Source organism: Ooceraea biroi, chromosome 4 (genome assembly GCF_003672135.1).
Source record: "Ooceraea biroi isolate clonal line C1 chromosome 4, Obir_v5.4, whole genome shotgun sequence".
Taxonomy (NCBI): Eukaryota; Metazoa; Arthropoda; class Insecta; order Hymenoptera; family Formicidae; genus Ooceraea; species Ooceraea biroi.
The window spans coordinates 11,039,910-11,058,233 of NC_039509.1; the positions used below are offsets into that span (position 1 = coordinate 11,039,910).

At 41.4% G+C, this 18,324-nt stretch overlaps 4 protein-coding genes and 1 long non-coding RNA gene across 5 annotated transcripts; 2 read left to right on the forward strand and 3 right to left on the reverse strand.

Moving 5' to 3' along the window:
• Positions 1-4: 4 nt before the first annotated feature.
• On the reverse strand, positions 5-4,584 carry LOC105275718 (transmembrane protein 26). The gene is made up of 6 exons (XM_011332781.3): positions 4,037-4,584; positions 2,419-2,596; positions 1,884-2,288; positions 1,248-1,615; positions 755-1,075; positions 5-629 (listed from the first exon to the last, which is right to left on the reverse strand). Exons 1-6 carry the CDS (start codon positions 4,228-4,230, stop codon positions 584-586), a joined length of 1,512 nt encoding a protein of 503 aa, XP_011331083.1. The 5' UTR covers positions 4,231-4,584; the 3' UTR covers positions 5-583.
• Positions 4,585-4,767: 183 nt separating this feature from the next.
• On the forward strand, positions 4,768-7,225 carry LOC105275723 (cytochrome b-c1 complex subunit 2, mitochondrial). The gene is made up of 7 exons (XM_011332793.2): positions 4,768-4,920; positions 5,294-5,430; positions 5,519-5,710; positions 5,785-6,001; positions 6,087-6,518; positions 6,663-6,884; positions 6,997-7,225. The coding sequence occupies exons 1-7, from the start codon at positions 4,810-4,812 to the stop codon at positions 7,081-7,083; spliced, it is 1,398 nt and encodes a 465-aa protein (XP_011331095.1). The 5' UTR covers positions 4,768-4,809; the 3' UTR covers positions 7,084-7,225.
• Positions 7,226-7,421: 196 nt separating this feature from the next.
• On the reverse strand, positions 7,422-9,741 carry LOC105275731. The gene is made up of 4 exons (XM_011332805.3): positions 9,502-9,741; positions 8,744-9,275; positions 7,641-8,668; positions 7,422-7,561 (listed from the first exon to the last, which is right to left on the reverse strand). Exons 1-4 carry the CDS (start codon positions 9,625-9,627, stop codon positions 7,433-7,435), a joined length of 1,815 nt encoding a protein of 604 aa, XP_011331107.1. The 5' UTR covers positions 9,628-9,741; the 3' UTR covers positions 7,422-7,432.
• Positions 9,742-10,995: 1,254 nt separating this feature from the next.
• LOC105275745 (protein APCDD1) lies at positions 10,996-18,229 on the forward strand. Its single transcript, XM_011332830.2, has 5 exons — positions 10,996-11,674; positions 13,584-13,734; positions 13,822-14,053; positions 16,294-16,671; positions 16,749-18,229. Exons 1-5 carry the CDS (start codon positions 11,638-11,640, stop codon positions 17,790-17,792), a joined length of 1,842 nt encoding a protein of 613 aa, XP_011331132.1. The 5' UTR covers positions 10,996-11,637; the 3' UTR covers positions 17,793-18,229.
• On the reverse strand, positions 15,363-16,518 carry LOC109610816. The gene is made up of 4 exons (XR_002193092.2): positions 16,400-16,518; positions 15,820-16,070; positions 15,638-15,712; positions 15,363-15,557 (listed from the first exon to the last, which is right to left on the reverse strand). It is a non-coding gene; the product is annotated as an uncharacterized LOC109610816 (long non-coding RNA).
• Positions 18,230-18,324: the final 95 nt, after the last annotated feature.

An 18,324-nucleotide genomic window follows, 5' to 3' on the forward strand; every position in this document is an offset into this window, starting at 1 on the left:
AGTCTTTTCGCTCATCTGTTCATTTTATTTCACAGGAATACATACGAGAAAATTAACGTACATAGAGAGACATAGATATTACGAACAACGTATATAATAGATTAAATATATTTAGAGCAGATATATTTTTTTTAAATCGCACTTTTTAGATTAATAATGTCTCATGTCTGTTAAAAGAAGTACACACTTATATTCAAAAAATTAAAAGATTCTTCATTATTTTCCTATTCTTTTTCCACTTGTCTTTAATATACTTATAATTAATGATAATTACAAATATTTTTTGCATCAAGGCACTTTTAGATATACATGTGTTTACGATTTCAGATAATTAAAAACTGTAGATTATGTTTAATGAATATAAACGAGTAAGAACTCGTTTCTCACTCTTTCTACCAAAAAAATATTAAACAGTTTTATAAATTAATTTTTATAAATATTAATGTTAACTTACACGATAGAAGTGTTTTGTTCTTCTTATTAGTACAACGCCATCATTGATACCAGCATGTATAAAGAGTATGCAAATGACTAGAATCGCAGAATAAATAAATAGCAATGCCACAATGCCCGCATTTCGCTGTCAATCTCTGTCTTGCTTTCGTTTCCGGTGCGCATACTTACGAGCGCTGCAAATTGTTGTAGAAAAGCGGATGGTAGATTATTTACAATATTTCATAAAATTTAATTTTTTAAATAGGAGATACGAATTTTTTGCAGCTATTTTACGTTAACAATATTCTTGTAAATTTACCTGTTTCTACCAGATTCTGATTCGCTGCTTTCACTAGCAGTCTTGCTCTCGGTTAATTCTTCGCTGGAGGAGTCATTCTCGCTATCAAATTTTCTATTCGAACTTTTACCGGAATCATCGTCATTCTTATTCCTCGTCGATCTTTTCTCGGAAGACTTTCTGTCTCCTCTTCTCTTGCTTCGTCTTTCGTCGTCAGAAGCGCCACGTCGTGTTTCTTCCTTATGCGACGATCTTTTCTTCCCCTCACGTTTCTGCAATTTGTCCTGCTTGCCTGAATTACGAGAGCTGGACGTCGAGTATCCAGTATCTTGACGGGTTTTCCTGTATAGTACGTTTTTAATAACAAAGAAAAGAAAAATATATTCGTACATTAATTTGCAGAATTAATTAATATATTAATATAAAATTTTCAGAATTAATTTCGAGATATTTATAATAAATTTGTATTTTCTTGTGGGAAAATAATAATCGAGAATAATCAAGATACACCAACCGTTTAGAGCGAGCAATATTTTTCGGGGATGAATCGAATTTATCAATATCCTCTGTCGAGTCCTCACTCTCGGTGTAATTCGCTTCTACGTCCTTATCACGTCGTCGCTTGTGCTTATTGTCGCGAAAGCTCTTCATTCTCACGTCTTTGTACATGTCGCCTCGAGAAATGATACTGATATTCGACACCTCCATCTTGTTGTATTTCTTGTGCACCCGTTTATTCTTGATTTCGCTCTGCACCACGTAAAGTCGATACAACTGCAGCAGTATCACCAACGTGTTCTTACACGTGAAGAATATATTCATATAACTGACTATTTGGTAATGGATTATCAATATTAAGCGAAATGCTAGAAACGGTCCGTCCTGCAAGATGTTAAATTATATCAAAATAATTTTATAAAATTCTATAACTTTATAATTTTATAAAACTTGAAAAAATTGTATAAAATTATTTATAATTAGTAAGTATTTTATAAAAATTTATAAAATATATTTATTTAATATATTTTAATATATATATGAAAATATCTATGAACTTTTATCGTTATAATTATTGTAACGTTTGCGAGTTATTTTTTAATGTATTTTTAAATATATTTTTGCATTGTTGTTGATTTGTTTCTGCGCGTACCTGAAGAACCATGTTCAGCGCGATTCCCCATACGTCGATGCTGCAGCAACTGGTCTGCGTTCGAACTTTCTTTCTGCTGACAGAGGACGATAATCGGGATTTTCTCGATTTCGTAGCAGTCAGCACGACCGTGAATTGCATCAAGGACCACGCCCAGATGCCCAGAGTCAGGTACACGAGCACGGGTTCCCTCGCTATCCTGTCTTCCTTAAAGGAGTCGAAGAACTCGATGATGTCGGCCGCGGTGCCAATGTACACCAACAGAAGCTGGCTCAGTTGATCACGAGTCAAATCGCCTTTCGGCAACATCCATCGGCCGATTATTAGGATCAACATCAGGAACTGTTCGATTAGGGTAACCCACGTCTCCGTAGAGATTTTTATGTCCGGCAATCGAATATCGACCTGAAGAAAATCGATTCAGCGCATAAATCTGGTAGAAATATGCTCATGTTTTAATAATTTAAATTTCAAATTTAGGATTTAATTTTTTCTAAATTTATTCGAAATTCACAATTTAGAAGATTGCACGCACGCCTAATGCTTCCTCCAGATGTTTCAAGTCATCAGCTGCCAGATTGGACAGATCAAAGTTCTCGGATATGTTAATGTCCGACTCGTGAGGTCTCAGCCGCCTGTCCACTTTGTCCAGTTCCAGCAGCCAAATTGCAGGTACTATGCTGCTGAGATACAAAAATACGGACGGGCAGAACCTGAAAACAGATACAAATAATTTCAGTAAATTACAAATTATAAATGATTATTTACAATTACCAAATACAGTTTTAGCAATTAATTAATGACAAATCTATCGAGATGTACTAGGTGCGCAAATTCAGCGCTCTCTTTGAAGAAAAATTGAGCTTTTGTTAATTTTCTTTTTTTCTAAGAGAGGATTCGTCAGCTCATAGATGGAAAAAAGTATTAAAAATGATGACGAATATTTCGAAGATCATGTTTATTATTTCTTTGAAAATAAAATTTCAATTTCTTTAAAAAAATGCCGAATTAATTACCCAGATAACCAAGTATGCCCAAGCAACGTATAAAAATAAGATGTTAGCAATCAATGCTGGTTCTTTGCTAGGAATATGAATTAAATATTTGAGTAGCTAGTATGACGTTAACATTTTGTCGTAATCAAATGCTCAGCTAAAAAACAAACATATCAAATAAGCATACTGCTAACAAAAAGTTAGCATATAATGTTTTCAATTTGCTAACAGATATAAATATGTTGCTATCATTATGTCAGCATTAATTGTCAACATCTATTTAATTTTAATGCTAGCATAATGTTTAAAACGTGCAAATGTTTCATTTCCGACATCAAATGCTAGCAAACAATAGCACAATGGACGACATAGATGCGTAGCAAGATGCTAACATCTTTATTAGCAACATGAAAGCAACTTGTGTTCACACTGGTTATCTGGGAGTGCACCTAATAATATTAAAAAAATAATATAAAAAACATATTGTGGTGCCGAAGGCAAGAGAAATTGAATATTTGGATTCTATACTTCAAAATATACTTGTAGATGCAGGAGCAGTCAGCTCCAAATTGATCGATGGATTGCAGGTAAGCGATATCACGGAATCGGGTCACGGGTTTGCTTTCACAGATGTCAATAATTTTTGCCTCGACTTGCGAACAAAAGTGGATTCTAACTTACTGGCGCGCTCGTGTTACTAATGCTTCAATTTCCGTCTGTCAAACTGAGACGGTCTCACAACATACACACCCTTTCCGAGGCACCCTTTACGCTAATCTTCGCGATGACAATCCTGTATCTAACGCAACGTCATCCCTAAGTATAATAATGTTTTCTATATGTGACTCTTGTTGAAATTAAGCGAAGATAATGCCGAAATGAAAGAGGAAATAAGAATATGAAATCCTCTCTTCTTTTATGTATTTTGCTTTCGCAACTATAAAATGTAGTTTTTTAATTTTATTTTTAGTATTATTTTTTATTATTATTTTTATTATTATTTTATCAACGCAATTCAATATTAAAATTACTTCAATATTAAAAATCATTCATATTTTATGGTAAAAATTCACAAAATACGAATGGTTCCATTATATCTCTGTGTATGTATTTATAAAATTAAATAATTAAGAATTAAATCGTCGATGATTGACGTACCATTTCCACTCCTGATTTTCCTTTATCGTGAGCGTGAAAATACCCTCGAAGAAAAGCAATAAGATAGGACAACTCAGATACCAGAAGAACGGATTCTTTTTGAAAGTTGTCACTTGCCAGATTGCGATAAATCCGTGCGAAGCGAACACCAAGCGCGTAATTATCGCCTTAATCGTCGCCAAGAACTTTGCCATAACCGGTAAATAGAATTCTTTACATGTATTCGCACTTGTTCCTCGAATAATAACCAAATATGAAAAACCGACTTTGTCACTCACTCGTAAATTAAATTCGCATCATACATACGCACTCGATGTCGCGTCATTTAAACTTGTACATTTTTATGCTCGATTACGTTTAAAAAGAGATAACAAATTATGATTACTGTTACACAAAACGGAATACGTCTACAAAAATATAAATTTAACTGAAGAAGACAAGCAGCGTCGACGGGCAACTCGTTCAAGGCAGCAGGAAACTACGAGAGTGTGAGACTCGTTCTGAATTCTGATTTGAAAGAGCGCGCGCATGCGTGGAGGAGCAAGGACTACTTGTTCTCCGATGCACTTACATTCAATGATCGAATTTTTTCGAAATAATTTAGAATAATATTTTTTATTTATTAATTACATGAATGCCAATTTTAGATATAATATAATAAATATTATTTTATCTTTATAACCTTTTCTAACAAACTTTAGACGTGCGAAAATTTCACACCATGCGCCAGCGAGTAGGGCGCTCCGATTGGTCGGCGTTTTCTAGCACGGCTAATGGCGCCGTGTCGATCGTCCACATCTGTCTGGTCTGCTCTTCTGCTCGCACGAGAAGCACGAAAAATGGCCTGCTCCGTTGTACGGTCGCCTGTCCTTCGTAATCCTACGGTATGGCGAATCTCGATGACCGCATATCAACAATCATGCATTTTTCCATATCGAGTACCATATCGCTCGTCTTTAACTGCGCCTGTTGTACAGGTGTTATGTAAATCGTTGGAGAACAATAAGTGTTAACCTTGCAGCTCTTTAAACGTCCCTTGGGCGATCTTGTGGTCGCACAAAGTGGCAAAAAACGAGCATTATATGATAAAGACGAATACCTATTGTCATGTTTAAGTGCACAATATTTTTACTCGGTTTAACAAGAAATTAAATCTTAATTAAATTTAAATCAATAAGAACTTGCAATAATTACGTTTCTTCAACGAGTGTCTCACAGGTATGAGACTGTACAGGCATCCTCATTTACCTGTCACAGGTGAGGCACTATGCAGCAGCCGTAGCAGCACAGCGTTCTTGCGCAGCAGCTCCCGAGACTCAAGTACTGTCAAATAAGATAGCTGTTGCTACAGTTGACAATAATAATCCTGTTACTCAAGTTTCAATTGTTTTCAGGTATGAAGAGAGATAATATGATTTAATAATTGTATACAAAATTAATATATACATATCTCATTTATCTAACAATTGTCCTGATATCTAGAGCTGGTTCACGCAATGAAACTTACGACACTCAAGGCCTGGTGCACCACCTTCGTATTGCCACTGGTCTCGGTACCTGCAACTCGTCTAGTTTTGGCATAATAAGCACCATCCAGCAGCTCGGTGGTACCATCACCACTACTACCGACCGTGAGAGCATCGCTTACACGTTACAGGTTACAAGGAATCATTTGTAAGTAATTTCTTTACTGAAGGAATCTGTACACTAGGCTAGTTATTAATATTGATATGCTGGCGTCGTAACAGAGACAAGGCTCTGCCTGTCCTGGAACAAGTTGCCACGCAGCAGCTGTTCAAGCCATGGGAGGTGTCCGATCAGATACCCAGGTTACGTTACGAATTGTCCACGATACCCGAGACAACTCGTCTCATGGAACTGTTACACAAAGCAGCCTACCAGGACGGACTGGGCTACTCCCTGTATTGTCCGAAGAGGCAACTCGGAAAGCTCAACATGGAGAGTGTACGTTACATCACGCATTATTTACAGCTAATGACAGGATCTCCAGAAAAAAATTTCCAAAGATTAATTTTTTTCTTCCTTGTAGTTGCAGCACTTTGTTAACAACTGGTTCACCGGCTCGAGATGCGCGGTCGTGGCGACTGGTGTACCGCTCTCGGACCTGTCCAGCTTCGCTGCGAGCTTGAAAGTAGGCACGGAGGATAAAGCTGCGCAGGCCGCCAAGTATCACGGGGGTGAGATGCGCAAGGAGCGCACCTCCGAATTGTCCAGCGTGGCGGTGGCTGTTGAAGCTATAGGTTTCAATGACAGGAAGAATGCTCTCGTTTGCGCCATACTGCAGCGAGCGGTTGGATCCGGTCCCCGCGTGAAGTGGGGCGCCGGCGTGTCCCCGCTGCACAAGGCGGTCTCCAGCGCTGGGAGTGCCGATCAGTTCGCCATCTCGGCGTACAATGCCGTTTACAGTGACTCCAGTCTGTACGGCTTCGTTCTGTCCACGGTGCCCAGTCTCGCCGGTTCCGTAAGTCTCGATGGTTTCGATGCGTAACGATAAATTTCAAGGCGAATAAATTGAGTCGATAAATAAATAAATTCAGTCGATAATAAATTAAATAGTCGAGAAAGATTTGTCTCGATCAATAAATGTAAGCATTTTGTTTCTCAGCTAACGAAAGCTGCTACCGCATACCTGAGATCGCCGCAGCTTTCGGATGCCGACGTCGCTCGCGGTAAGGCCCTGCTGAAGGCGGAGATAGCGTTCGTCGCGGACAACGACGCCGCGACTCTGGAGAACATGGGGGTGCAGTTGCTCTTCATGGGCAAAATGTACAACACGCCCAAATTTATTGAGGAAGTGGACAAAATAACTGCGTCAGAGGTCAAATCGGTGCGTAGATTTTATTTTCGATATCACAGTATCATTCCATTTATGCGAGCTCGAGTTTTGTATGTACATGTATGTATAATTTATGTTTTTTTTCTTTACGGTGGTTGTACAGGTGGCTGCGAAAATCGGTGGCGGAAAGCTGTCGATGGCCGCGATCGGCGATTTAGCCACCGTCCCGTACATCGAGGAACTGAAATAATGCGATATTTCTGGGTAGTATCCTTCACCAAACCATCAGTCTTCGAGCTTTTTGTCCGAGATTTAGAGATTTGTCAGCATTTTACCAGTGTAAAATCTACTTGCAATACAATAAAAAAATAACGTCGCTGTAGCTTGCACAATTGAATGCCTCTCAGATGTCTCATTTATCTACAACTTGGAGAGAATTAAACTAGATCGGAGAGAAACACGATGCTAAAACTTACAATTAAAATTTCTCGCATACGTCAAACATTATGAAGTAGAAGAACATGTGAATATAAAAAAAGTGTAACATCTTCACGACGATATCAGATGGAAGAGAATTTATCGCTCATCTGCTTTATAATTTAATAAAGTTTTATTTCCTCTATAGAGTAAAATTTATTGTGTGTTCTTGACGAGGATCGCAACGGTTTTCCATTGTTGGTTCTGTCTAGTATAGGCCTCAGGTTCTCCAGATCTTGCAGGAACTGAAACTGGAGAAAAAGAATCACGATCTCTATTAAGAAAGGAAGAAGAAAGCAGAATTGCGCGAGGCATTTCCGATGTACTTACGTGCTGTTCCAAGATCGAGTTCAGCTGATTAAAGAGTTCCAGCACGTGTGCGTCTTGCGACAGCAGGTAGTGTTGGTAGTGAGAATCGAGGAGCACGCAGGACCACTCGTACAGCTGGTGGTCGCTGGGTTGCGGATTGTCGTCGAGCGAGTCCGTTTCCTCGCTCAGTTTGTCCATCAGATATTCCAGTAGCTTAAGCACCTCGTCGAACGTCAGACCGGTTTTCAGATGCGGTAGCAGAGAAACGCCAGAGTAGCCGATGCTGAGTACCTTCGCGAGGAAGGCGTTCCTCGAGTAGGGACTGCTGGCTTTCGATATACTGTCGGTCGTACCGTTTTGCACCGGCACGAATACCTTATCCGGACTTTTCAGAGCGAACGCCAGGAGGTCCACCAGCAACTTCTCCGGCAGGTCTTTGAACGTGTCGAGGCACCAGCAGATCGACGCGATGTCCTTAGACTCCATCAAGCTCGGGATCAGCGTCTCCTGTATCGCTGCGTCGCTCCAGCCTTCGTTCAAGTAGACGTGAATCTGTTTCGCGATGTTCGAGGGTATTCGGCTTAACGAGTTCTTCGCGCGCGGTCGGCCCTTGTCCCACTGAGCCACCATCGCGTCCTGTATCACCATGATGTCGTCCGCGTCCTTCTCGTTGCTCTCGTTCTTGAAGCGCAACGAGGAGCCGAGCATAGCGGATATCCGCTGCGGCGCAAGGTGGTAGGGTGCGATCGCGAGATGCCTGTTCGCGGCTAGCAGCAACTTATCCTCCACCTTCCACAGCTTGGCGTCGTTCGTGTAGAGCTTCAGCTTCTGTGCCGCCTGCACCAATTTGAATTGTACGTTGTATATCATCAGTACCGCCCCTTCGTCGGTGACGTCGGCGCCGTAGACCGCTATGGTTGTCTCGTTCAAGTGCGTTATGACCGCAGGATACCTCGTGTTTATATTGGTGATCACGCTGATCAGCCTAGTGGACTCCGGATCGGTGGACGTTCCCGTGAGGAAGTGGCTGTACAATCTACCGTGTGACCCTGAAATGGAACCAATAAATGACTTTAATATCGTGAATACAAAGAAATGGATAAAGGTACAAAAATCAAACTCACATAAAGTTAACAAATACGCGTTATTCTTGTAATGGACTACCGCGTGTCCCACGAGGTCCTCCGACCTGCGCTTCAATTCTATCCTCCTGACGGTGTCTGCTCTCTCCAGGCAGGTTTCGTCCTCCAACCTGAACACCACGCAGTTATGAACGTCTTCCACTTTTGTCAGGCAGAACAGGCTCGTCTTTCCGTTCAACTGTATCAGCTGACAGCCCAACAGCTTCTCGTTAGTCCTGATCACGCCCTTGCTCGCCCAGGTCTTCCTGTTCTCGATCGCCCACTCTAAGGAAGCTGTGGCGCCGTTCAGCTGGATCAGCACTGGTGGTGCATCGTCGCGCGGTAGAATGGCGTAAAGGGGAGACTGGAACTTGTATCCCTTCACACTGTTCAGGTCCGTCTCCTCCTCCAACCAGACCCGTATCCTCCTCTCGTTGAAGACTGCGGCGTAGCGCTGCTTGGACCTGTCGTAGATTACCTGCGTCGTCAGCTTCTCTTTGCTGGACCAGCTGCTGATCTGCTTCAGGTCTTGAAGCTGAAAGTACGCGCGAGTCATTCAATTATGGAAATAATTAGCAAAATGCCGTGGTTCATCAAGGTAACATCAAGGCTGTAGTTCAGTTGATGTTTCAATGTTTTAAAACACTTTCCTCTCTTTCCTCCTTTTTATTTGAAAGAAGGAAAAGGATAGAAAGTGAAGTACTGGAGAACTTGAAACGTCAACTGGATTAGAACCCAGGTAATATCTTCTGGTTTCTAACCTTATACCGTATCACTATGTTGCCGAGGGTCACTATCGCACAATCCGGTTCCTTGTCTTTCTCGACGCCCAGACTTTGCTGGTCGACGAGCGGACACAGCGTGTAATATGCCTTGAGCTTTGCCATTCTCGGAACATATAGAGAGCTTGAGAAAATTTATCCTGTCATATATTTACAAGACGTGCGCACTAACAAACACGTGTTGCTGCATGCTGCGAGCACAATGCAGAAGTTGTAGAACCGCAAGCGCGAGCGGTCGTTAAATTTCACCTAGATGCCCTCTGTTCAGTCGTTGATAATTTAGTTTCCTACGTTACCAACATTTACTTCTTTATTATCGATTGGAATCATGTCAATGTATCGATTATAAATTTCTCAAACTTGGCGCGAGAAGATCCACTCATTGTTCATTATGTTCATCAATGCGATAGAATTAGGTGTGTAAATATCTCCTTTTCTTCATTATTGATGCTAAAATGTTAAATGTCGAACATCTAGTTTTGAAATTACGTGTATTCTAATAGGAAGAAATAGGTAAGAAAGCAAAAGATCCTTGTTTTTAATAATTTTATATTACATTTCCTGTATCTAAAATAATCATTTGGCATTGAAAAATTGTAAAAAAATAGTAAAGGAATGGAAAAAAACAGTACGGGAAGAACTGTTAAAGATAGACGCGATATACAATGCTAGAAAGCAAAAAGCACAACTTTGACTCGGGAGGAGCGAAAAGATACCGCTTTATCGAGCGATTTAAGGTGCTAATAGATCGTCCCAGAAGGCAGATGCGAGTTTTGCAGATGTGCGACCACCCACCGCCGTTCCCGCCCCGAGACGGAACGTGAACGTCTCAATTGTGTCGATGGTCCCTACGTGCGTGGCTGCGAGCGGCCGATAAAGGAATCGAAATCGAGAAAAACCGGCGGACAATATGAGAAAACGGGCTCCTCCGCTCTCCCCCAGTCCCCACCTCGCCGCATTGTGCAGCGGACCGGATCGCTTTTAGACGTAAGATCCCTTTCAAGTCCGGAGTCCGAATAAAGACGCGCCCGTTGTCAAACGGAGGCTAATCGTAATGCGTTCCGCCCCTAATTCACCTTTCAATTCCGGCCGATCGCGCCGATCTGCATGACGACTATGACGTCGAACGCGGCTGCTCTGGTCGCGGCTGCCCTTCCCTAGTGGCATGTCTCTTCGAGTGTGGATTTTCTGACGTCTCTTCACAACGGATTCGGATCAGGTTGAAAAGTTTTATTTTTAAAATATTTAAATTTTTCTCCCTTTCTTCTTTCTTCATTTCAGTTTTCTTAGCTCTTCCATTCGCGCGTCGAATCAATTTTATCAAAGCAATTGCTTCTTTTTGTACCTTCTGTTGCAGCGCAGAAGAGGGTTAAGTATAGTTTTAGCTTTTCTATATTATTAAATTTGCGTCTTGTTCATAAAGATATATTTAAGGGTTGATATATGCTTCTGATTTTTTTCTTCTTTCTTTCTTCTTCTCGCAGTGGGCTCATTTTTTTATTACATCAGAAATATCATTCTGTTCGAGCTCACAACTTCTTCTCGATCGGGACAACCTGTTGTCGAGATTTCGTGCGTCCTGGCGCACGCCAACCGTAGTTTATACAGATGTTCCCAAGAGCGCGGTCCAGTCTGGCGCTAGCCAGGAGGGAGAAAAATCTCTGCGTTCTCAGGCGGAGGACTCAGTGGGGCACTGTGCCACCAAGTCGGGGCGCTGTATAAATCTATGAAGCGGGAACCCTCGCAGCGGGATTCGGTCCGATTCTCAGAGAGCCCGGGGAAAGATGAGAATGTGTTTAGTTTCTCCCTTCGGTTGCTTCGGTCCCCCGCTGGATCGGGACTTGGTAGGATCGAGCCAAGGGAGCTGCCGGAGTGGGGGTGAGACTATATAATCTTGGGGTAGGTCGCCGAAGAAACGAGTCCTCCGAAGAGAAGACGCGTGTGCCGCGTCGTGCAGCGCGAGGGCGGATTTGCTCGCGTCTAGTGGTGAAAATCCGAAGCCGAAGAAAGAGTGCACCTGGAAATGCCTGGATTAATTGGTCACGCTCGTTATTAATTGGCAGAAGAATAGAAGAAATTGTGAAATAGAAGAAATTGTGTGAAATTGCTCTAACAATGGCGCTCATCGTTGTCATCAGTATTCTGTTAATGAGTAAGTATCCGTGAAACCGTTTAAATGAACTTTTGATACTGGGAGCTCTTCCGCGTGCTTATAAAATATAATAAGTGATCAAACTGTAAATATGTTTGACCTGGTATATTATAAATTTAACGATTCGTCAAGCATTGATTTATGTCGTGATATAAAAGTTTTTGATATCGCTCTTACGTATCATATAAGAAAGTGTTAAGGCAAAAGGGAACGCGGAGCATTCCGATATTTAGAAAAGAGGAAGCTACATATGTGCACGAGATAGAAACACACGAGTCACACGTGTGCTCGCGATGATGAGGCGATACAAACCGCGATGTAACGCAGCAGATGTAAAAGCGTGGAGCGAACCGTAAAAATCGTTTCATTTTGGAAACAAAACAATTTCACACTCTTCTATCTTTACAAAATTCTTACCTTTGCTTAAAGCAACATTTGGAATTTTGGAAAAATCGAATTTCTTACGTCGACCTAATAATTTAATTTCTTCACTTTTTGCATAGGAATTCTTCAAGTTTAATTTGAACGTATTGTTGTAAGTGTCGAGAGCGTGTTCGTCTCTAGCAAACCAGCCGTGTTGCATTACCAATCGCCGTCCAAGTTCCAATGCACGGCTGGAATACCAATTGCAACAATAACACCACGATAAAAGAAGGAACGGCGAACGATGAAGAAGCCGCGCGACGATCGAATACTAAACAGCCGTGAGAGCATACCGAACTGCGCTGCCCTCTCTCGCAATTTCTTCTTTCAATTAGCAATTTCCTATTGTAGGATACGTTTCTTTGCCTGGCACGCGGTGGTATTTCGCTTTATTATGCGTGCCAATTGCGTGCGAGTCAACCCCTGAGCGCTGCGCGTGTGCGAACGAACTTGGATTTAATGAACGAGCATCAATTAATTGAAAAAGTTTATCCGAGTTTTATGTTTATTAATCTAAGAAAATACTTTTTGACCAATCTGCTATTGATAAAGTTACAAAAAATGTACTTGTATTTAGATTTTCATAAAAATTGTCAAGTCTTATGAATTGTAAAGTCTTACAAGTTTGATATTAAACAATTAACTCGAATCTAGCTCCTTCCATAATCACGCGCGAAGTCGAACCAGATCTTTTATCTGTATGATAAATCATTCTGCTAATTTGCGTGTACTCACTATCGCACGTTCGCCCATTCTCGACATTAAGTATAAATCTATCAACACACCAAACAAATCCGTTCTTAATTCATCGGAATCGGAAGATTGCAACTTCTGACGCGCGTCTGCTTGCTTTGGATCATAGTGACAATGCGAACGTAAATTGAGAATGCGCAATCTCAAGATAAACGGGAGACGTATTTGAAAAGCGATTTTCAGAGCAGCCACAAATTGACTCATTGCATTCTTTTACTCAGGGTTCTAATCGGGCACGGGAAGATTTTCCAAGTCAACTTTAGGTAATAGGTAATCGATCTTTGTCGCGTGCGACACGGTCCGGTCCCTCGCAGCGGGGATCTCAGAATTGTCAAACTTGGAGCTCCCACGGTGAGAATCGCGGAACAAAGAGCAACTTGTCACATCGCCGGAAAGCACATTCGATCATGGGCCAGGTAACAGGAGGCCCAAGATCTTTCTTATCGATGAACGTATCGCCGAGCCGAGCATAGCGCAATGTGGATGAACGCATTCATCTTTTTTTCCGTCTTTCTGCTCGGCTTTTAAATCTTGAGCAAACTCGCGACGGGTGGGCCCCCCGTTTACCTGGCGGCTCGTGTCGTGATCGGGAGTCCGTACCTACGTGTGTCCTCGCGTGTCAGCCAGTCTCTTCGGCCGTTCACCTTGTCAATTGTACAAAGAGGCATTCCTGAGATTTTGCTGGTTGTCCGTATTTACTTTGCACTTAATTTTCATGCCGTTTGTCTTGCAGCCGGAACGAATCGAGTCCTGACCGAGGAGGATCCAGAGAGCGTAGGAAATACGCAATGTGACGCGGCCATCAAGCAAATCGCGGAAGAGGACCTTGCGACGATCATCGACGACAGTTCCTCCAGATTGCACTCTACGTGGCTGTCGCAAGAGTAAGACGATCGCTCTTCTTTCACGAAGTGTCGTTACATGAAGTAACATGAATTAAACAAATATGTTTAAATCACTTTCTCTCGTAGGTGCGAGGTGCGAGCCGGCCCGGAATACATCATCAGAAAGTACATGTTCTTCAACAACGGCACGTTTCTCCTGTGGCGTTACCATTACGCCGAGGAATCGTGCAGTATAGCGACGCATACTGTTGCTATCCGTGGTTTCATTAAACTGCTAGGATCGTCTACCGTGGTTTCCGGTGCTACCGAGACGAATTTTCATGTGGACGCCGTTAATATTATACCTCTGAATCGACAGGTAAACGCTCCCCATACAGCACAGAACCTTCCAGATATATTGCAACAACGTTACAACATTGCAAGTTGCAATGTAATGTAACAGAGATGTTACAGAAATATTGAAATTGTAATATAACATTAACAATATTTCAGAAATATTGAAAAAAATAATACTATCAATTAACGCTAAATGAACATGAAAAATGTAATTTTAATGTATTAATTTATATAAGACGTACATATGGATTTACAAATTTATGTTTGTGATTATTAGGAAGACAGATATTATTGTTTGAAAAGGAATTAATAAAACAATTTCTATTTTTGTTATTTTATAAAAATAAAAATAGGAAGATAAAATGAGAAATTAAATAATGTTATTATATATATATATATATATATATATATATATATATAATTTATCTATGTGTCGGTGTGCGCACATAGACACATAGATTGTGTGCGTCGCGAGACTATCTTCACTTCATCTCTATAGCCATGCTACGGTCCGGCATGCTACCAATGCAAGTGTCAATGTAGATGTTTCTGGCATTAAAGTGAATGAAGTCACTCTATTGGAGTGTGTGGCGACTCGGCGCCTAACAACCGGCAGCCAGTCGACCACTATGCGGAGCGAGGCGTAATCACAAACATTCCCGATACGCGAGATAACACCACAAAACAACGATAGAGGGTGAATTCGCAGAATCGTTACTCGCAATTAAAACTTCCCCCGGCTGAGGATATAAGGACCGCGAAGATGAAGAGCCGACACACTTGCAATATTTTTTAGCCCCCCCCCCCCCCCCAAAACGTAGGTCTGGCTACGCCACTGAATAGATATTATAGATATTATAATATTCATAATTGCATCGTGAGTCAGTACGCGACAAAGACTCAAGCGGATATAAACTATAAAGATCCGTATCGTTCGATCTCATCTTTGCTGCTTATAGAGATCCAAGATATTCGTCTTTTTTTTCTTAGTCCTAGTCGTAAAATCGTCTTTCCGCGTTTGTTTAATAACTTATTATTAGGAAGTCAAATTATTAGGAATCGTTATGCACGAGGATGCTTGGCTCAGCATCTTCGCTGACACAAAAAGAATCCTAAAATAAAAAAGTATTCCAAATAGCGCCATCATAAAAATATATGCCAAAACGTGAAATTTCGATAATAAAATAGAAAATATAAATATACGTACAAATTACACTCAACCTATCGGTTAATTGTTTCTTTTGCGCTTGCTGCTTCTACGTATGAAAATATTACGTGTGATAAAAAAATTTATTTGATTAATAACAGACAGTAAGTAATATGGGGTATACATACAAATCTATCGGTGCAGAAGACACACTGGTAGATGCGCACGGTTTGCTGTGCGCTGTGGAATGTGTACTCGCAGGAAACGACCCAAAATTCGCATTTACACTCAACCTACCGGTTGATTGTTTCTTTTCCCATAAACCGCAAAGTGTTAATGGGTTTGCAATTAAACCAATTTCTAGTTGAAGTGCCGTCTCCTGAACATTTTATTGTAAACATTTCATTGAAGACCTCTGTTTTGAAAAAATTATATCTCCAATCAAATTCAAACACTTACCGCTGCACTTTTCCTTCCAAATTTGAGCATAGCTCTTCCTTTCTTCGCAGATGATAAGACTTCCACATCTCCATACTATAAAAAATAACAAAACGATGTCTGATATGCAATTACAGTGTTTAGATTAAAGCATGTATGTGTGTGTGCATTACATATCTTGATATAAAAATTATTTATTTTACCTTTGAAAACAGTTGGTGCAAGTTATCGTAATTATATCCACCATTGGAAGAATCGCCTTGTTTAACTTTCCATTCGATTTTAATTATAAATTCTCCGACATCCGATTAAAAATTTTTTGAGCCTTGTTACTCCCTAATCTGCCTGTGCATAAAGGTCTTCTCTTTCTCGATTTGGAGCACCTTTACTCTCTCCTTTTCTACTCGTGCTTTTTTGGCCTAGATCAACTCGCAGCTCAACTATTCTGACAGATCTGTTCATGTAAAATAAATTTAATAAATTTAGTAGGCAACAAATTGTAAAAATTACAAATTATAAATTAAACTATAAACTGATTTATATAATAATATATAATAATAATAGATAAATGATATATTTAAAATTTACATAATATTTATATTTCTTATTAGTAAAAATATTCTAAAATATTTTAAAAAGACATAAACGTCCTTAATTTTCCTTCAAAAATTTTGCAGGTTGCCCACAAGTTCGGGCACAAACTGAACCTGGTTTGCGGTCCCCAACCGAGATGGCGACCTTACGTCCCCGAGCTGATCTATGAGCAGCCTCGACAGGACTCACCATTCTGGCAGGGCCCGGTCTACAACTCTCTGCAGGCGTATTCGCCCGCGAAGAAACGATTAGGCTTGCAGTGTCTGGAACCATTTGGAATTGAGTTCTCCGAGTTGAAGCTATTGAGAGTGCAGAAGAAACAACTTGGACCGCCTGGCGACACTTTGTATTCTGGGCCTCGTTATCAGCTTTTCCTAGCTAGTCCCGCACCCAATGTGCATTCTCGCTGGAATCACAAGCCGACGTCATTGCAGCCCACGGCGATGCTCCGCTCTGACACAGTACGTAAAGTTATTATTATTATTATTATTACGTTCATATAAATCATATTTATTATAACAATAATGATATATTATAGGTGAACGGTTGTCCGATATGCGGCAGCGTGATTCGGGCCACCGAATACAGCCCACCCCTTCTTCACGAGGTGGCGGCCCTACCCGCGCTGATCGGAGGTTACTGGCATAGTGACAGATGCGAGAGTTCTCAGGGCGGCATCTGGCTCAAACGGCAACTTCAGATACACTCGGGGGATAAACTGTGGACCGGTCAATGGGATTATTACGATGATCCTCAGTGCACGATACCGCTGTACGCGGTGACCGCAGCTGGAAGCTACGTTCAGCGGGCTGGCAGGCAACGGCGTCACGAGGAGACCGATGAGCAGACTTTTCTCGACTACTTCCGCAACGTCAACGCTTCTCGCAGGTTGTTGTTCAAGAGAAGTGTGAGCGATAATGCAGCTAGGATCACCCGAAGTGGTCTCTATCGAAATAACTTGTACGCTGCAAGTAGATTGTCGAAAAGAGTTGCTGTAAGAGGCAAAAGAGCAAAAAGACAGAAGAAGAGATCGCTGAGCGATAACGTTTATCAGATCTTGCACGACGCCAAGTCCTCCACGATCCAATCAAGATTTGCGGCCATGCTGCGAGGTCATCAGGCGTACGACGCCACCACCAAGAAACCTTCCTCCAACTGGATCGCGCCTTCCGGTACGACAGAATTGGATCTACACATCGCCGAGAGCATTCTGATTCCCGGAGACGTGATGCCCACTCGTTGCGGCGCCGATCGGCCGGGTGCGCCGCTGATCAACTGGTCGAGAAATTGCATTCCACGTGCCATCGAGGCACCCTCGACTTTAGGGCTGCGAGCCAAGCTGAGCGTCAATTGGACCGGCCAGTACATCCTGCTGTTAGGTTCGCGAGACGACAACATGTGGGATGCTCCTCTGCGTCAATGTGCGCAAATTTCACCCCACAATTCCGTCCTGCAGGCGCATCTCCGCAGGAGCGTCGGTCTTCGTTTCGGATTGCTCTCGGTCGCGACGACAAGCCGGATCTCCGGTTGGTTGCTCCTCTCGCAAGTTTTACTGTGGTGCGCGTATTATCTGGCACGGTGATATCGGCCGACCAAGCCGCTATCTTCGCCGAGAGAAACTTTTAGAGCACGTAGGTGCGAGAGGAATCTTGGTTAAATACATGACGTTCAAACATAGACTCTCTGGAAAATTCCATAGGATCATAAGTTTGTATATGTGTAAATAGGGTTGGAGAAATATGGCGATAAAAAATTATTAAATCGATCATCAATTTCGGTATTTTGTTTCCGCTTAATATATTTTTACAAAAGTATCGTATCGATCAAATAAGAGGAATAAAATTTAAGTAAATCGGTGACCGAAAGCACTAACAATAATCATGTATTATAAGTTTGTAATTTTTTTTATATTATTTTATTGTACATTAGAATTGATGCACATACGTATATCTGCAATTAGTTGTAATTTAATAAACTAGGTCAAGCTATCGACGATCAAGTCACTCGATCGAATAATAATAATCGAGTCATAGTCTTTTAATTCTTCGTGCATTCCATTCCATCCTTTCGGTTCCTCTTAAATCACGCAAATCTAGTTATCTTCGAGCTTCTAT